General features: G+C 49.1%; 2 protein-coding genes across 2 annotated transcripts in view; one reads left to right on the top strand and one right to left on the bottom strand.

Annotated features, from left to right (window-relative positions):
- The window catches only part of LOC104597850 (DNA topoisomerase, type IA, core), an 82,953-nt gene that overhangs the window by 17,083 nt on the left and 50,066 nt on the right, over positions 1-15,804 (bottom strand). Inside the window, exons 16-17 of the mRNA XM_088903210.1 lie at positions 15,289-15,396; positions 15,102-15,178 (exon numbers count right to left, since the gene is read on the bottom strand). Of these exons, the coding sequence (XP_088759336.1) occupies positions 15,102-15,178; positions 15,289-15,396 (185 nt within the window). The remainder of the gene's footprint in view (positions 1-15,101; positions 15,179-15,288; positions 15,397-15,804) is intronic.
- On the top strand, positions 7,974-8,963 carry LOC148792082 (uncharacterized). The gene is made up of 2 exons (XM_088903211.1): positions 7,974-8,198; positions 8,272-8,963. Exons 1-2 carry the CDS (start codon positions 8,118-8,120, stop codon positions 8,821-8,823), a joined length of 633 nt encoding a protein of 210 aa, XP_088759337.1. The 5' UTR covers positions 7,974-8,117; the 3' UTR covers positions 8,824-8,963.

The raw sequence follows: 15,804 nt of genomic DNA, 5'->3' as shown, positions 1-15,804 counted from the left end.
GAAACTGGTAAACTTGGAGCCAAACCCATCTCCACTCCCATTGATCCTAATCATAAACTTTCTGCCACAGATGGTGAACCTTTTTGGGAAGTTGTTGTATCTTTGCATGACTCGGCCAAATATTTCCTATGCAATAAGTGCTATTAGTCAGTTTATGCATTCGCCTAGAGATACTCATCTAGCTGCTGCAGAAAGGGTTTTGTGCTACTTGAAAGGTACTCCAGGGAAAGGTATTCTATTTGCTAAGCATGGTCACATGAAGCTGGAGGCCTTTACTGATGCATATTGGGCAGGATGTATGGATGACAGAAGGTCCACCTCTGGTTATTGTGCTCTGGTTGCTAGGAATATTGTGTCTTGGAGAAGTAAGAAACAATCAGTAGTTGCTAGATCCTCAACTGAAGCAGAATACAGGGCAATGGCTCATGGTGTGTCAGAAATACTATGGCTACGATCCCTTCTAGAAGAATTGGGGGTGGACTACGAGAAACCAATGATGCTCTATTGTGACAACCAAGCTGCTATCAACCAAGCTGTTCAGCATGACAGAACTAATCACATTGAGGTTGATAGGCATTTCATAAGGGAAAGAGTCTCTTCAGAAGTTTGTTTGCCATTTATCACATCAGAAGAGCAACTGGCTGATATCTTGACCAAGGGAGTTCCCAAAGGGAAATTGACACACTATATAAGCAAGCTGGGCATGATTGACATCTATGCTCAGCTTGAGGGGGAGTGTAAAGAGACTGGGCCGAATGGGCCCTAACAGCTGCTTGTGTGATATCCTTTATTTTTATCTTTTATTTTATGTTGATGGGCCTCACTTAATGGGCCTGCTATTTGTTCTTGTTTTATTTTCTTTATGTAATTGCCAAGCTGGCCGCCCACTTAAAGACATACTTGTCATCATTAATTTTTGGAGTTTATTAAAATAGGGTTAGAGGAGAAGGGTGAATCATTCGACTTCTTCTTCTCTTACCTTTTCTCTTCGACATACACAGCTCTTGCACTATTATTCAGATCTGATTTGCACTGTTAATTACTGATTTTAAACCTGATATTAGAAGACTGAATCACATCTTGAAGAAATCCAAGCCAAGATGTCAAAGGAACTAAGGAAGCACGTAATCATGATGGGGAGAAGACGAGAAGTGAATAGAGATAGTTAAACATGTATAAAAACCAGAAACTAATAAGGCAAAGAAGACTTAGTACTTGTTGAAGGTTCTAAAGGGCCAATGATAAATCCAGAAGAAAAATCTACGTTTGGGTAGTGAGAGGAGATTCAATAGCCCTTCTTTGCATAAAGATGTCTTGCATCAAGCAGAATTGAGGAAAAGTATTCATGCTACTGATCACATCTATGTGGGATAAGAAGATCAAAACTATTATAAATAATATAAATAGATATAAGCATGTCCTTGTGCATATTATTTTGTACCGAAAGCTTGATACAAGAGAAACTGAACCAATTATATTCTGAATCAGCACTGGCTTTATGCATCAGTGTGCTCTTCTCTACGAAATAGGAACTCTTCCCCTATTTGTTCTTCAATAATACAAAAATTTAACTTATCCAAAGAAAGAACAAGTGCCAACATAAACAACAACCCAAGGATCTAGGTAACCAAGCACCTAAATGCAATACTTAGATGCATACATGCCTGCATACATACATATATGCATGTATTCACAAAAATGGGGATGTACGTATGCAGGCATGTAAGTGAATGCATGCATACATGCCTAGATGTGATCAGTAGTCAACTAATGTGATCACTAGGCATGTGATCCTTCATTACCAAAATACTTGGGTTGTTGAGCCCTTTCCATTAGCCAACTAATTTGTCAAAACATACATATATGCATGTTCAGAAAAATGGGGAAAAGTCGAGTCTATCAAAGAGTAGAATATGTAGTCTAATTAGAAAATAACAAGGCTCAAACGATACAAGATAATTCTGTTCCAAATCATTTTCTTTATTTATTCATGGTATTTGAGTCTAGATAAGAAGCATTTTTTTTCATCAGAAAGAAGTTTATTTTATTGATAGTAAATATGTATAATCAACACAGAAGGAGGAATAAAAACTCTACCATATACAGATTTACAAAACAACTCCATGACATCATTTCGGAGAACTACATTTTTTATCAGTAACAATAAAAATTTTTTATTAATGATCTAAAAAGAGAACACATAAGTTGCTTTGTAAGGTAGATAACCTTGACTAGCCACCCCTGTTGATAGAGTTACAACTTCCCCCAAAACAAATGATTTCTCGTAGCACCCTGCTTTGCCAAGCCAACTGCCAAACTATTTGCAGCTCAAGGAACCCATTCTACTCTTGTCCTCATTTGCATTTCAAATAATTAAATTTTCAAGCCCCAAATTAGTGTTAAATTAACTATTCCCACCTTGAATCAAAATTAGAGTCCATCTCTTTGAATGAGTTAATGTCCTTCAAATTCTGTGCAAGATACACAACCAACCTTCAAAATGTCTTCAAATTCTTTCTTTCCAAATGCTCCATATTACTTTAAGAGAGGGTGATCTTCCATAAAATAGCTCCCTTAGCTTCAAATAATATTCCATAAGAAGCATTCTTTTTGGCTAGTAAGCTTAAAAACAATGGAGTCATTAGGATTCTCTGTCACATGGAAGTGGCATGTCAGACCTAGACCATCCATTTGGTGAAAGACTCTGAGTCATCCACATGCATAATGACCTTGTTCCTTGTGTCCCACACCCAACCATGTATTGAACCTTTCCCCATTGAACGAATGAATGATAACCCCGACTTCATTAGATTTTTGAAATAAATGAATATTAGAAAATCCCTGCTTTTTCCACATAGAAGAGGATAAATAGGCTTAAACTTGACCCAGAACTACTTAAAATGAAAGATCAACTTTATTTTGATTGGAAACGGTAACTTCATTAATACAAAAATTAGTATACAACTATCAAACCCTATATTAGGGAGTTGAACCCACAGTCATCTTTTTACAACACTACCCAGAACAAAACTCTCCCCTATAGACCCATTTATATCAAAAGTTATTAAGAACAGATCCAAAAACATTTTCTTATTGGTAACTGATGAGGGCAGATTCGGTCCTCCATTGACATCATGACACATGGCATCTCAGAACAACTAGATGACATCCCAACATCACCTAGGCGATGACTTGCCTTGGCCAAAATGATGGAGTCCCAGTTGGCGACCTACCTGCCTCTGTCGCCGACCTGGCGACCTGCCTTTGCTGCCGACCTGGAGACCTACCTCTGCCGCTGACTTGGCGACCTACCTCTGCCATCGACCTGGCGACCTGCCTCTGCCGCCGACCTGGCAACCTGCCCCTACTGCCGACCTGTCGACCTGCCTCTACCGCCGACCTGCCTCTGCCACCAACCTGGCGACCTCGTCTACAACTCAGGCACCCTGACGTGCATGGCTAACAGCACCTTATTCAGAGCCGACCTGGTGGTACCTCGTCAATACCGATCGAAGTGACCTCGATGTGAGGAGTGACCTCCCTCGAAGGGCTTGCCAACCTGATTGAGGTTCGGGTGGCAACTTGCGAGACGTGCTCGCCAACCAACTCTGCATGCATCCCGTCACTCCCAGGTCTCTCGAAAGTTAGCTCTCACACCAAATGTTTCGGAGGAAACCGAGTAAGGCGCAAAGATTGGCCTACATGCACGACTACTTCCGAGGACTTTGGACCAGTTAGACACGTCTTCCCGGAAATCCCGGACGTGGTGCGTGATGCCCACGCCAAACAATACCTATATAAAGGCCTTACCTCCAACCTCAAAAGGTACATGTGGAATTTAGTTCTCATAGCTCTCCAGCTCTCTCATATTTAGCTATCTTAAAAATCTTTGATTCGCTGACTTAAGCATCGGAGTGCCCACCCCAGGTAAAGCAACCCGAGCACTCTGACACTGTTTCCTTGCAAGTCACACCAGTAAACTATGCAGTTTGCCACCTTTAGCTAGGGACAGTTCAGCTAGGCGTCAGAGCCACCTTCAGCTAGGGACAATTCAGCTAGGCATCAGAGCCACCTTCAGCTAGGGACAATTCAGCTAGGCGTCAGAGCCACCTTCCAAGTAGGGACAGTTCAGCTAGGTGTCAAAGCCACCTTCCAGGTAGGAACCGCTCAGCTAGGTATCCGAGCCACCTTCCAGCTAGGAACCAATCAGCTAGGCGTCCAAGCTACATTCCAGGTAGGGATTGTTCAGCTAGGCATCCGAGTTACCTGCCAGTCGGGAGCTGCCAAAACGTGCATCATCAATAACATTTATTTTATTACCATTTTTTAAAGAATATAAGGTATTCCGGTATTTAAAATAATTTATATACATTGTTGTAACATTTACTTTATTAATGGAGAAACTTGTGGTATTTACAATGATTTATATACATACTTCCTTGTCAAGGATGGTATTTACTAGCCCACACATTATTTAAGTTGTAACTATTACAGATAGCTTTCATTTGTAACCCCCAAATGTCTTTGACACTTGAAACTAGAACAACAATATTTTAGATAAAACTTTAGTAACAAGACACATCAAAAAAGCAAATGCATTTCTTGATCAAATAGATGCCCCTTAATAAATCACCACATGTGAGAGAAAACTTGTCCTCAAATCCTTTGCTAGTGTTTCTAGTACTTTGGGAGGATGGTGGATGCATCAGTCCAAGGAATTTTTAATTCCTTCTTCAAAAGGCACACCTATTCCACTTTGGCAAAAAAGAAAACACACATACTATTGTACCATCTGCAAACCAAGAATTGCAAGTTTAAAAGGTGTTTTTCCATGCACATGAAGGCTAGTTAAATTAAGCATTTTCTCAATTGTCCAATTCCTTCATTTCCATTCAATTAAAACGATATAAACAGTTTTCATAGGGCCTTCCATTAGTTTGAAGGACATCTCTTTATTCAGCTCATTTTTTTTTTAAATGAAGATGTATTGACTAATTCCAATCATTCAGTACAATTGGTGGTTTGTATCAAGGGCAATCCATCATTGCCTTAAATGTTTCTTGCTTCATTTTGCAGACAACCTGAATATTCTTTTTTTAATTTTTCCATTAAAGTCTCATCCAACTCAATTTCTTTTTTCAGCAGAAATAAATTCACTTCAATAACTAATGCTTCACCAAAATCTCCATGTATTCTCCCATCCTAATCTAGGTTATCAATATCATCATCATAGATTGGCCACCAAACACAATTAGTTATTTTTTCCTCGACACCTTAATCTTCACCTTATCTGCCTTAGGTTCTGTCATGAATTGCCAAACAACAAAGCACTCCCTTTGCAAAGGCAGAAAATCTGTTTCTTCTTCCCCCTTGCATAGATTATACAATGATACAGTGTAATCCTCTTTAATGGTACTGCTCATTGTAATAAAAGGGTAACTTTACTGACAGAAATACCCATTGATGATGCACAATCTGGCCGGTCTTAGCTGTTGATGATCTTGCCTCTGAAATGAGTAACAGGGACCTGAAACGGGAGGAGAAGAGAAGCTCCGGGGAGAACCTGGCGTAAGGGCTCCGATGCTCAAGTTAGAATCCTTCAAAGGCAAGAATAACCAGATAGCGCGAAAGTTAGCATACCTCATCCCTGGGGGGGTAGAAGCCTTTTATAACCACCTCGCGCACTCACTTCCAGGCCTCTGTCAGGTCGGGCATGATTACTTCTGAACTCCTGCCAGTTCGGGTGTCATTTCCTCTGGTCGGACAGAACCGCCACTGTTCCTTTTGTCGGAGCCGTCTCTGCGGCTAGTGACGACGGTTGCAGGTGGCGGTGGCAGGAAGCCGTTTGAAATGCGGCTGTCAGGCGTCAGATCCCAAATCAGTCAGGTACGCTGCCCTTGGATAAAGACGTCCTTGGTATCGGGTACGTCTGGCTGGCCTGGTGCTTTGGAAGTGAAGTGTTGGAGTGGCGAGCGAGGTGCCTTGAGTTCGGTTTGGAGTGTTCCGAGCTGCCACGGGTCAGCTCGGGTCAGCTTTGTGAGGCTTGGGGCCCAGTACAGTCCGTGCTCTTCGCAGGGAGCTCGGGTTCTCAGGAGGGAGCTCGCTCTTATCAGGGAGCTCGGGCTTCTAGTAGGGAGCTCGGATTTAGGGAGCTCGGGTTTTAGGGAGCTCGGACCTTTAACAGGGAGTTCGCTCTTAACAAGGAGCTCAGACTAAGTACAGCGGTCTGGAGTTCGGGCTCGGTAGTGAGTTTGGACTTGCTTCCGATGTTCGCTTTGGGTGCTCTACTGTCCCGAGCTGCTTGCCATTGCCACGTGTCGGGCGATCGCGAGGTCGGGCCAAATTTCCCTTCATCAATTGCCCCCCACTCCCTGTGACAACGGTTCCGTCTTGGCGCGGGGAGTTTGCAAGGTAGTGGGAGGGTCTTGGTCCGTGCTGAGCGCACTTGCTCTAATTTGATTTTCAAAAAAAAAAGGGCGCGCATTCGGAAGTCGTGACGGCAGTTGTTCGGGAGTTGCGCTGCAGACGCTTTTATTGCGAGGGGACGTGCGCCGTTACCCCATCAGTTTCGGGAAGACGCGTGCCGACACCTGTCCTCTGACAAGACGTGCGCGACGTTCCGTCAGTCTCTGAAAGACGTGCGCTGATTGGTCTTGGAAGACGTGCGGCTTAGCGCGGCTGTGGGCCGTTGGATTGGCTTCGATCTGGGCCGTCGCTTTCCGTACGCTGTGGATATAAATAGTGCGCGGGGGGGGGGCGTCCTTGCTATTGTTGTATATCTTGAGCTCGCGCCTTAAGTTTCAGCTCGCGTCCAGGCTCTTCAGCTAGCGTCCCAGGGCTTCTTGCTTGTTCGAGTTCTCGCGGTCTGCTTCAGTCTTCTTCCCGGGTGAGTGTTCTTTGGAATCCCGTTCCGTCCCACGATGTCTGGTTTGGAGGGTTCAGACTGTTCAAGCGGGTCTGATGTGGGTTCTACGAACCGGTTTGCGTCCCACGGTAGTTCAAGTGAGCCCGATGTAGGTCCTGAGGAAGGGGTCGGGCCTACCACCCGAGGTGCTTCGGGTAGGTCGGCATCCACCTCCCGCCGCGGCCGGGTTGTAGATCAGTTCGGCCCTTCGACTATGACGCTTGAGGAACTTCAAACCCTCGTAGACTACTATAATTTGCCCAGTGAGTACGGTTATTTTATCCCTACGGGGAGCTTTCCTTGGGAACACAGTCCTGATGAGATGGTGATTTTCCGGGAACAGCTCGCCGCGGGGCTGCGACTGCCCTTCCACCCTCTTCTTGTCAAGGTCCTAAACCACTTCGGTGTGACGGTTGGCCAGCTTCACCCGAACTCTATTAGGAACTTAGTGGGAACGATCTCTTTATTTTGCGACGAGAACTTCCCTCTGGATCTGGAGATTTTTTCTTCTATCTTAATGTTGAAAAAGCAAGTGGGTCCCCTTCCTGGGCGTAGGCGGGCATACTACCTGTCCCCTCGCCCGGGCTTCAAGCTCTTACACGGACTCCCCAATAAGGTCCCGGCGTGGAAGCGGGACTATTTCGGGGTGCGAAGTGCGATGGGGTGGCCGTTTCAGACCGGCTGGGGGGTGGCCGCTCCTGATTCCGGCATCACACTTGATGAGGAGACGGCGAAGGGCCTCTGGCAATGGGCGCGGCTTGGGCTGGATTGCCAATGGTATCTGACGGAGGCCAAGCTTATTGCTGCGGGCCTGAGTTCGGGTAGGTTCTTTCCCTAGTGATCTTGTCTTGCTCTTCGCTTACGTCTTACTGATGCCAAACTCCTTTTCGCAGGTACAATGGATTCTCGAGGGTCCCGAGATGCGCACTTGTTCGAGGGGATGAAGAGGAGAAAGCGGGTGGCCAAGCGAGCTCGCGCCGAGCCATCCCGAGCTGCGGAGCCCGAGGTGCCGGATTGTCCGGCAGAGGAGCCCGAGATGGTTCCTCCTATGCAGGGGCTGGCGGGGGCTCCTTATGCCGAAACCACACACACGGGGGCTCCCGCCTATTCCGAGTCCGCTCATACGTGAGCTGGGCCGTCAGGCTCGGAGGCCCTGGGGGACTTCAGGAGCGTGCTGTCGCCTGTGCATGCTCTTCAACGGAGTAAGGAGGCGATGTTTCCTGAGGAAGTTGCAGCGTGGACTGAGCTCCCTCTGCACCAAGTGGCTTGCCGTGCCGTTACTCATGCCATGGTGGTAAGTGATCCCTTCTTTAGAGCTCGGCTTCTATTTTTTCATTCGTTTCTCTGACCTCGTTTTCCTTTGATAGGTGAACTCCTCCATTCACGCCTTGGCGAACCAGGTGGAGAAATGCTCGCGGCAGGCGCGAGCTGCCGAGGAGGCTGCTCGGACTGCCGAGGAGAATGCTCGTGCTGCTGATGCTGCTGCTCGCCGTGCGCGGTCTAGGCAGGCGAGGTCTCAGAGGGATGCCGAGGCCATGGGGGTGGTGGTGCAGCGCATGGCGGAAATGAAGCTGGACCTGGAGCACCAGGTCGAATATCTTCAGGAGGATATCAGGGAGAGGACTCAGATCATCTCTCAAGGCATCGAAGACGCGAAGAAGAAGGCTGTCAGCGATTACATTGCTTTGCCGGATTTCGATGACCTGATGGTAGACTCCTACAGGAGGGGTTTCAAGCTAAGTTGGTGGATGATCCGGAATACGTACCCCGACCTCGATACCAGCGCCATATCCACTTCGCGCATCACTCCGGAGATGGCTAATGCCGCGGATGCCGAACCAGACTCCGAGGGGGAGGCAGGTCCTTCGGGCGTTGTCGGAGAGGCTTCTGATAACGATGAAGTAGCCCCGGGCTTGTGAAATGAAATGAAATGTACACATCTGTTTTGAAATGAAATGTCTTTTTGTTCATGTACTGGTGTCTTCGAGCAATATTTTTTGCCGAACTGACCATTTCGGTCCCTCAGTTCGTTTTATGAAATGACTTCGGCGTACTTGCTTTGGTGGCCTACAGATAGTACCTTCTCAAGTTGACAACGTTCCATGCTCGGGGTACTTGTTTCCCTTCTAGGGTTCTGAGCTCGTACGCTCCCCCACCGAGTGTTTTCATTACTCTGTAGGGTCCTTCCCAGTTCGGTCCAAGTTTCCCTACACCGGGTTCGGGCACCATGACCTTACGGAGAACCAGGTCGCCGACGCAGAAGTTCCTCTTTTTTACTCGCGCGTTGTAGTACCGAGCTACCTTTTGTTGGTAAGCCGCAGTTCGGATGTGCGCGAGGTCTCTTACTTCGTCCAGTAGGTCGAGGTTGGTGCGCAGCTCGCCCTCGTTTGTCCGTTCGTCGTACGCTTCTAGTCGTAACGTAGGCACTTCGATTTCCGCCGGGATCACTGCTTCGGTGCCATAGGTGAGGTTAAAGGGGGTCTCACCCGTGGCGGTCTTTTCCGTGGTTCGGTGTGCCCATAAAACACTTGGTAGTTCGTCTGCCCACAAACCTTTGGCTCGGTCCAATCGCGCTTTTAGTCCGCGGAGGATGGCTCTGTTCATTACTTCTGTTTGGCCATTTGCCTGCGGGTGTGCGACCGATGTGAAGTTCTGACTAATTCCCATATTTCAGCACCATTCTTGGAACTTGATGTCTTCGAACTGTTTGCCATTGTCGGAGATCAGTACCCGAGGTAGCCCGAAGTGATATACGATGTTCTTCCAAAAGAAGTTTTGTATGTTTCGGGCCGTAACTATTGCCAGGGGTTCGGCTTCTATCCACTTTGTGAAATAGTCTACTGCCACCACTAGGAATTTTCTCCCGCCTGTCGCTGGTGGGAATGGCCCCAGGAGGTCGATGCCCCATTGGGCGAAGGGCCATGGACTGGTGAGGTATTTAAGGTCGGCAGCGGGCTGGTGGTGGATGCTGCCATGCTTCTAACACTTGCTGCATTTTCTGACGAGCTCGATTGCCTCTGTCTTCATCGTTGGCCAGTAGTATCCTTGTCGAAGTGCCTTTTGGGCGAGGGCTCTGCCCCCCAGGTGTCCGCCACACAAGCCTTCGTGGATGTCGCGGAGTACCAGCTCGGCTTCGGCTGGGCGCAAGCATCGCAGATAGGGGAGCGTGTAGGATCGTCGGTACAACCGTTCGTCTATCATGACGTATTTGGCTGCCTGGCGCTGCAACCTCTTGGCTGTGTTGCGGTCCGCGGGGAGGGTTCCGTCCAACAGGAAGCTCGCGAGTGGGTCGATCCAGCTCTGCTCCGCTTCGGTGACGGGAGCGACCTCTCTTGCCCCACCGAGAATGCTGGGCCGAGGCAAGTCTTCTACGTACACGGTTCTCCTGGCGTTGTGGCTCGTGCTAGCCAGTCGGGACAGGGCGTCGGCCTTAGCGTTCTCTGACCTCGGGATTTGCTTGATGAAGTGTGATTGGAAGTTGAGCAGAGGTTCCTTTACTTTTGCTAAGTACGCAACCATAGTGAGTTCGCGTGCTTCGTACTCGCCTGTAACTTGGTTGACCACGAGCTGGGAATCACTGCAGATAACCATGTGCTTTGCCCCGACCTTGCGCGCTAGGTTTAGCCCGGCTATCAGTGCCTCGTACTCCGCCTCGTTGTTGGATGCCGCGAACTCAAAGCGTAGTGCGTATTCCAGTTTTGTTCCGCCCGGGCCGCGTAGCACTATTCCAGCCCCGCTGCCTTGTTGGTTCGAGGAGCCATCTACGTGAAGGATCCAGGGCTCCTCATCCCAGTTCGCGCTTGGTCTAACCAGGAGGGAAGCCACGCTGGTTGCTACTTCACGGGGCTCGGACTCGTTTGGCTTGAGAGCTCCGAGTTCGCCCGAACTGGGGACCTTGGGCTCGACCGGCTCAGGGGCTTCGGGGTTGAATGTGCACTCTGCGATAAAATCTGCCAAGGCTTGGGCCTTGATGGCAGTTCTTGGCTTGTACTGGAGTTCGTACTCGCTGAGCTCGATGGACCACTTCGTCAGCCGGCCGGAAACCTCGGGTTTGAGTAAAACTTGCCTCAGAGGTTTGTCGGTCAGGACGATGACGGTGTGGGCCTGGAAGTACGGGCGGAGTTTCCGTGCTGCTACCACTAGGGCATACGTTAGCTTTTCTATCTGCGGGTACCTTGTCTCTGCTCCCTGCAAGATTTTACTAACATAATATATGGGTCGTTGGACCCGATCTACCTCCTTTACTAGTACCGAACTGACCACCTCGTCGCTGGCCGAGAGGTATAGCTCTAAGACTTCGCCTTCCTCGGGCCGAGCTAAGGTTGGCACTTTGGCGAGGTAGCTTTTTAGCTCGTCAAACGCGAGCTGACAGTCTTGGGTCCATTCGAACCCTTTGCCTTTGATTGCTTTGAAGGGTAGGCAGCGGTCTACCGATTTGGACATGAAGCGGCTTAGGGCGGCAATGCGGCCGTTTAGCCTTTGGACTTCTTTTATTTTCCGAGGTGGTCTCATATCTAGGATGGCTTGTATTTTGTCTGGGTTGGCCTCGATGCCACGTCGATTGACAACGTAGCCCAGGAACTTGCCCGAGGTGACGCCAAAGACACATTTGTTGGGGTTTAATCTCATGTTATACTGACGCAGGATTTGGAAGACAAAATCTAAGTCTTGTATTAATTCTCGCGAAAACTGTGTTTTGACGACCATGTCGTCTACATAGCACTCTATCTTTGTGCCGATCAGGGGCCGAAACAGCCTATTTACAAGTCTTTGGAAGGTCGCCCCGGCGTTTTTTAACCCGAAGGGCATGACCTTGTAACAGTATATACCGAATTCGGTTATGAAGCTGGTTTTTTCCTCGTCGGACTGGTCCATCCGGATTTGGTTGTAGCCTGAGTAGGCATCCAGGAAACTTAGCAATTCGTGTCCCGAGGTCGCGTCCACTAGGCAGTCGATCCTAGGAAGGGGAAGCAGTCTTTCGGGCAAGCTCGGTTCAGGTCGGTGTAGTCGGCGCAAATGCGCCACTTGCCGTTCGCCTTTTTCACCAGCACAGGGTTGGCCACCCAGCTCGGGTAATGGACTTCCCTTATGAAGTCTGCCGCGAGGAGCTTTTCGACTTCCTCGTCGACCGCTTTCCAGCGCTCCGGGGCTAAGTTCCGTTTCTTCTGTCTAACGGGTCTAACTAAAGGGTCAGTGTTAAGTTTGTGAGTTATAAGACTAGGGTCAATACCGAGCATATCGGCCGCGGACCATGCAAAAATATCTAAATTTTGGAGTAAAAAACTTACCAGTTCGGTCCGTAGGGGTTCCTTGACAGAAGCACCAATCTGGAGTGCGCGAGATGGGTCCGTAGGTGAGGTCGGGATCGCGACTGTCTCTTCTATCGGCGAGGCTCGTTCTTCTCCTTGCTCCGTAGGCCGCTCCAGGTCGAGGTTGCCGGCCGGCTTGGACTTGCCCTTTAGGGCGGCGACGTAGCACTTGCGGAACTCGAGCTGGTCGCCCCGCACTACCCCCACACCGAAGTCCGTAGGGAACTTCATTGCCAAATAATAGGTAGAGACCACCGCCCGCAGGATATGCGTGATTGGCCGTCCTATTATGGCGTTGTATGGGGAGGGGGTCGCGGCCACCAGAAAATTGTGGTTGAGTCTGACCGCACAAGGCCACGTGCCAACTTCCACGGGCACCGTTATCTTTCCAAGGGGCCTGACTTCCTCCCCGCTGAAGCCCACCAGGGGAGTGCTTGCAGGTTTTAGTTCGCTCCTTGGCAGCTGTAGCCGATCAAATGCCGACTTGAATAGGATGTCCGCCGAGCTGCCTGAATCTACGAGCACGCGCCTAACTTCGAAGTCGCTGATCCTGAGTTTAATGACGAGTGCGTCGTCGTGAGGGTAGCGAACTCCCCGCGCGTCGTCTTCTGTGAAGAGGATCGGCTCCTCGGTCTTCGGCCTCTTCGGGGGGTTCCGCTCCTCGAGGACCGCTTCGCGAACTGAGGTCCGAGCTGCCGCTGATGTGCACCTCGCCACCGAGTTGTCTAGGGGCGGGAGCTTGAAATCTCTAGGCAAGGGGACTGCCAGGAGTTCTGAGGCGAGGGGGGAAGGAACTGAGAGAGTCGGGGCGATTCCTACCTCGTCCGAGCTCGTCTCGCCTTTGCCTCTGAGCTCGGATAAGACGCGGGTGGCGGTTCGTCGACTTCGACGGCGTCTTCGCTGCTAAGTGGGCCTTGTGCTGGCGCTGCTGGCCTCCGTGTTGCCGAGCTCGATGGGCTCGGAGTTCTGGTAGTCCGCTGCTGCCAGTGCGCCGAATCGGTTTCCCACCAGTGGGGACTCCGGTTTTGAGACCCGAGGTGCTGACCTCGCGGGCGAGGTTCCTGATCCGCCTGCGAGCCGCGAGGCGGGGATGACTTTTCTTTCTCTCCGGCCTGGGGACGAGGCCTGGCTGTTTGGGGGATTCTGGGGCCTGGAGGCCTTTCCTTGGTGAAGGCGCCCATCCTGCGGAGAGGCCATTACTGGCTTCGGGGCAGGGTGGCAAGGTGGAAGTAGTGGTTGGTTCGGTGTCAATTGGGGAAACTGCTGCTGATAGTGGTATTGGGAGAGGTTGTGCAACACTTGGTGTTGGTGAAGCTGGTGTTGCTGGAACTGCTGCATCTGGGCTTGCATTGCCCGCATGCATTGCATTAAGTCGTCCAACCGATTTTGGCTAGCTGCCAGGGGGACGGCGGTCGGTTTAGTGAAGGTAGTCTCGATGGGAAGAGGGAAGGAGATGTTTGCGGAGGGCAGGCTTACAGGTGCCACTGTTTGTGGCGTAGTCAGGTTGGGGATTCCATCCACCGTGAGGGGGATGGTGAACTGCCCAACACACACTACGGGGACTTGGAGCTGTTCCCCGGTGGTGTTTGTCTCTGTGCCGCGTCCGGCGTTGCTGGATGAGGCCATAAGTAATGAGTTTTTCAGAGAAGAAGGAAAGGGTATGAAAGTTTTGGAGGGAGGCTTTTTGAAGCGTATTTCCCACAGACGGCGCCAATTGATGATGCACAATCTGGCCGGTCTTAGTTGTTGATGATCTTGCCTCTGAAATGAGTAACAGGGACCTGAAACGGGAGAAGAGAAGCTCCGGGGAGAACCCGGCGTAAGGGCTCCGAAGCTCAAGTTAGAATCCTTCAAAGGCAAGAATAACCAGATAGCGCGAAAGTTAGCATACCTCATCCCTGGGGGGGTAGAAGCCTTTTATAACCACCTCGCGCACTCACTTCCAGGCCTTCGTCAGGTCGGGCATGATTACTTCTGAACTCCTGCCAGTTCGGGTGTCATTTCCTCTGGTCGGACAGAACCGCCACTGTTCCTTTTGTCGGAGCCGTCTCTGCGGCTAGTGACGACGGTTGCAGGTGGCGGTGGCAGGAAGCCGTTTGAAATGCGGCTGTCAGGCGTCAGATCCCAAATCAGTCAGGTACGCCGCCCTTGGATAAAGACGTCCTTGGTATCGGGTACGTCTGGCTGGCCTGGTGCTTTGGAAGTGAAGTGTTGGAGTGGCGAGCGAGGTGCCTTGAGTTCGGTTTGGAGTGTTCCGAGCTGACCCGTGGCAGCTCGGGTCAGCTTTGTGAGGCTTGGGGCCCAGTACAGTTCGTGCTCTTCGCAGGGAGCTCGGGTTCTCAGGAGGGAGGGAGCTCTTATCAGGGAGCTCGGGCTTCTAGTAGGGAGCTCGGACCTTTAACAGGGAGTTCGCTCTTAACAAGGAGCTCGGACTAAGTACAGCGGTCTGGAGTTCGGGCTCGGTAGTGAGTTTGGACTTGCTTCCGATGTTCGCTTTGGGTGCTCTACTGTCCCGAGCTGCTTTCCTTTGCCACGTGTTGGGCGATCGCGAGGTCGGGCCAAATTTCCCTTCATCACCCATGAACTCACATGACTAGTTAAATGACTTGCCTTTATCTTTTTGCCCTTAATCGGTAATATAAGTTATTTTAAACAAAATCTTACTATTCTGTGTACGGTGTAATCAATGGGGGTTAGCTGTGTCAAATGAGGTGCAAGACACTTAACCATTATAATTACTTTGTTTCAAACTAATAAAATCGTTTCACTATTACCAATCAAATAAAAAAGCGAACTATTCTTCATTAACATGCCACATAACCAATAAGCCTGGTGATTGTTGGTCATTTGACATACTAATGATTCAGAAAACATTATAGCACAAGTACCTAGGGCATTCCCTGCTTTTATCAGGAGGAGAAGAAAACAAGAAATCTCCAAACTTTTCCTCTAACATTTTCTCAACCTGCAGCCATGATATGAACAAAAAAAAAACAATGTTATGGAAATAAAAAATTGCAACTCATAAAGGAGTAGATATTTCAAGTCTGACTTCAGGAAGGAACCTATTGTTACCTGCCGTGTACTGACGTTAGCTGCACGATCACAATACATGCTAAATCGTGTCCAATAATCTTTTAGCAGCCCCTTCCATTCAGTCACCCCAACAGAGACATTATCAAGCTTGACAGGGTTTACAAGAGAAACAAGAATGTCAATTAACCAAAACAATAATGCACATAACTGCATCAAGAATTGCTTGTTGGCTTCTAATAAAATTTATCTTACCTTTCAAAAAAAATTGGAAAAAAAAAGAAAAAAGAAAAAGTAAAACTCGAGAAACCATTAGTAAAAAGAAGCAATAAAGTGAAGCAAGGGTTCCCATTGCTGAAGATTGCGAGGTCAAGACAAAAAGAAGCAAGTGGAAACACAAAAGAAATGGAAAATATAATATTTCTGTTGGATAAAGGGCAGCCCAGTGCGCGAGGCTCCCACCAATGCATGGTCTGGGGAGGGACAGATGTACGCAACCTTACCCCTGACACACAGAGAAGCTGTTTCTAAGATTTGAACCCTGGTCACTCAGTTTGC

The sequence above is a fragment of the Nelumbo nucifera genome, chromosome 4 (genome assembly GCF_055504915.1).
Source record: "Nelumbo nucifera cultivar China Antique chromosome 4, China Antique-T2T, whole genome shotgun sequence".
Classification (NCBI taxonomy): Eukaryota; Viridiplantae; Streptophyta; class Magnoliopsida; order Proteales; family Nelumbonaceae; genus Nelumbo; species Nelumbo nucifera.
This window is presented reverse-complemented; position numbering and strand designations above follow the sequence as displayed.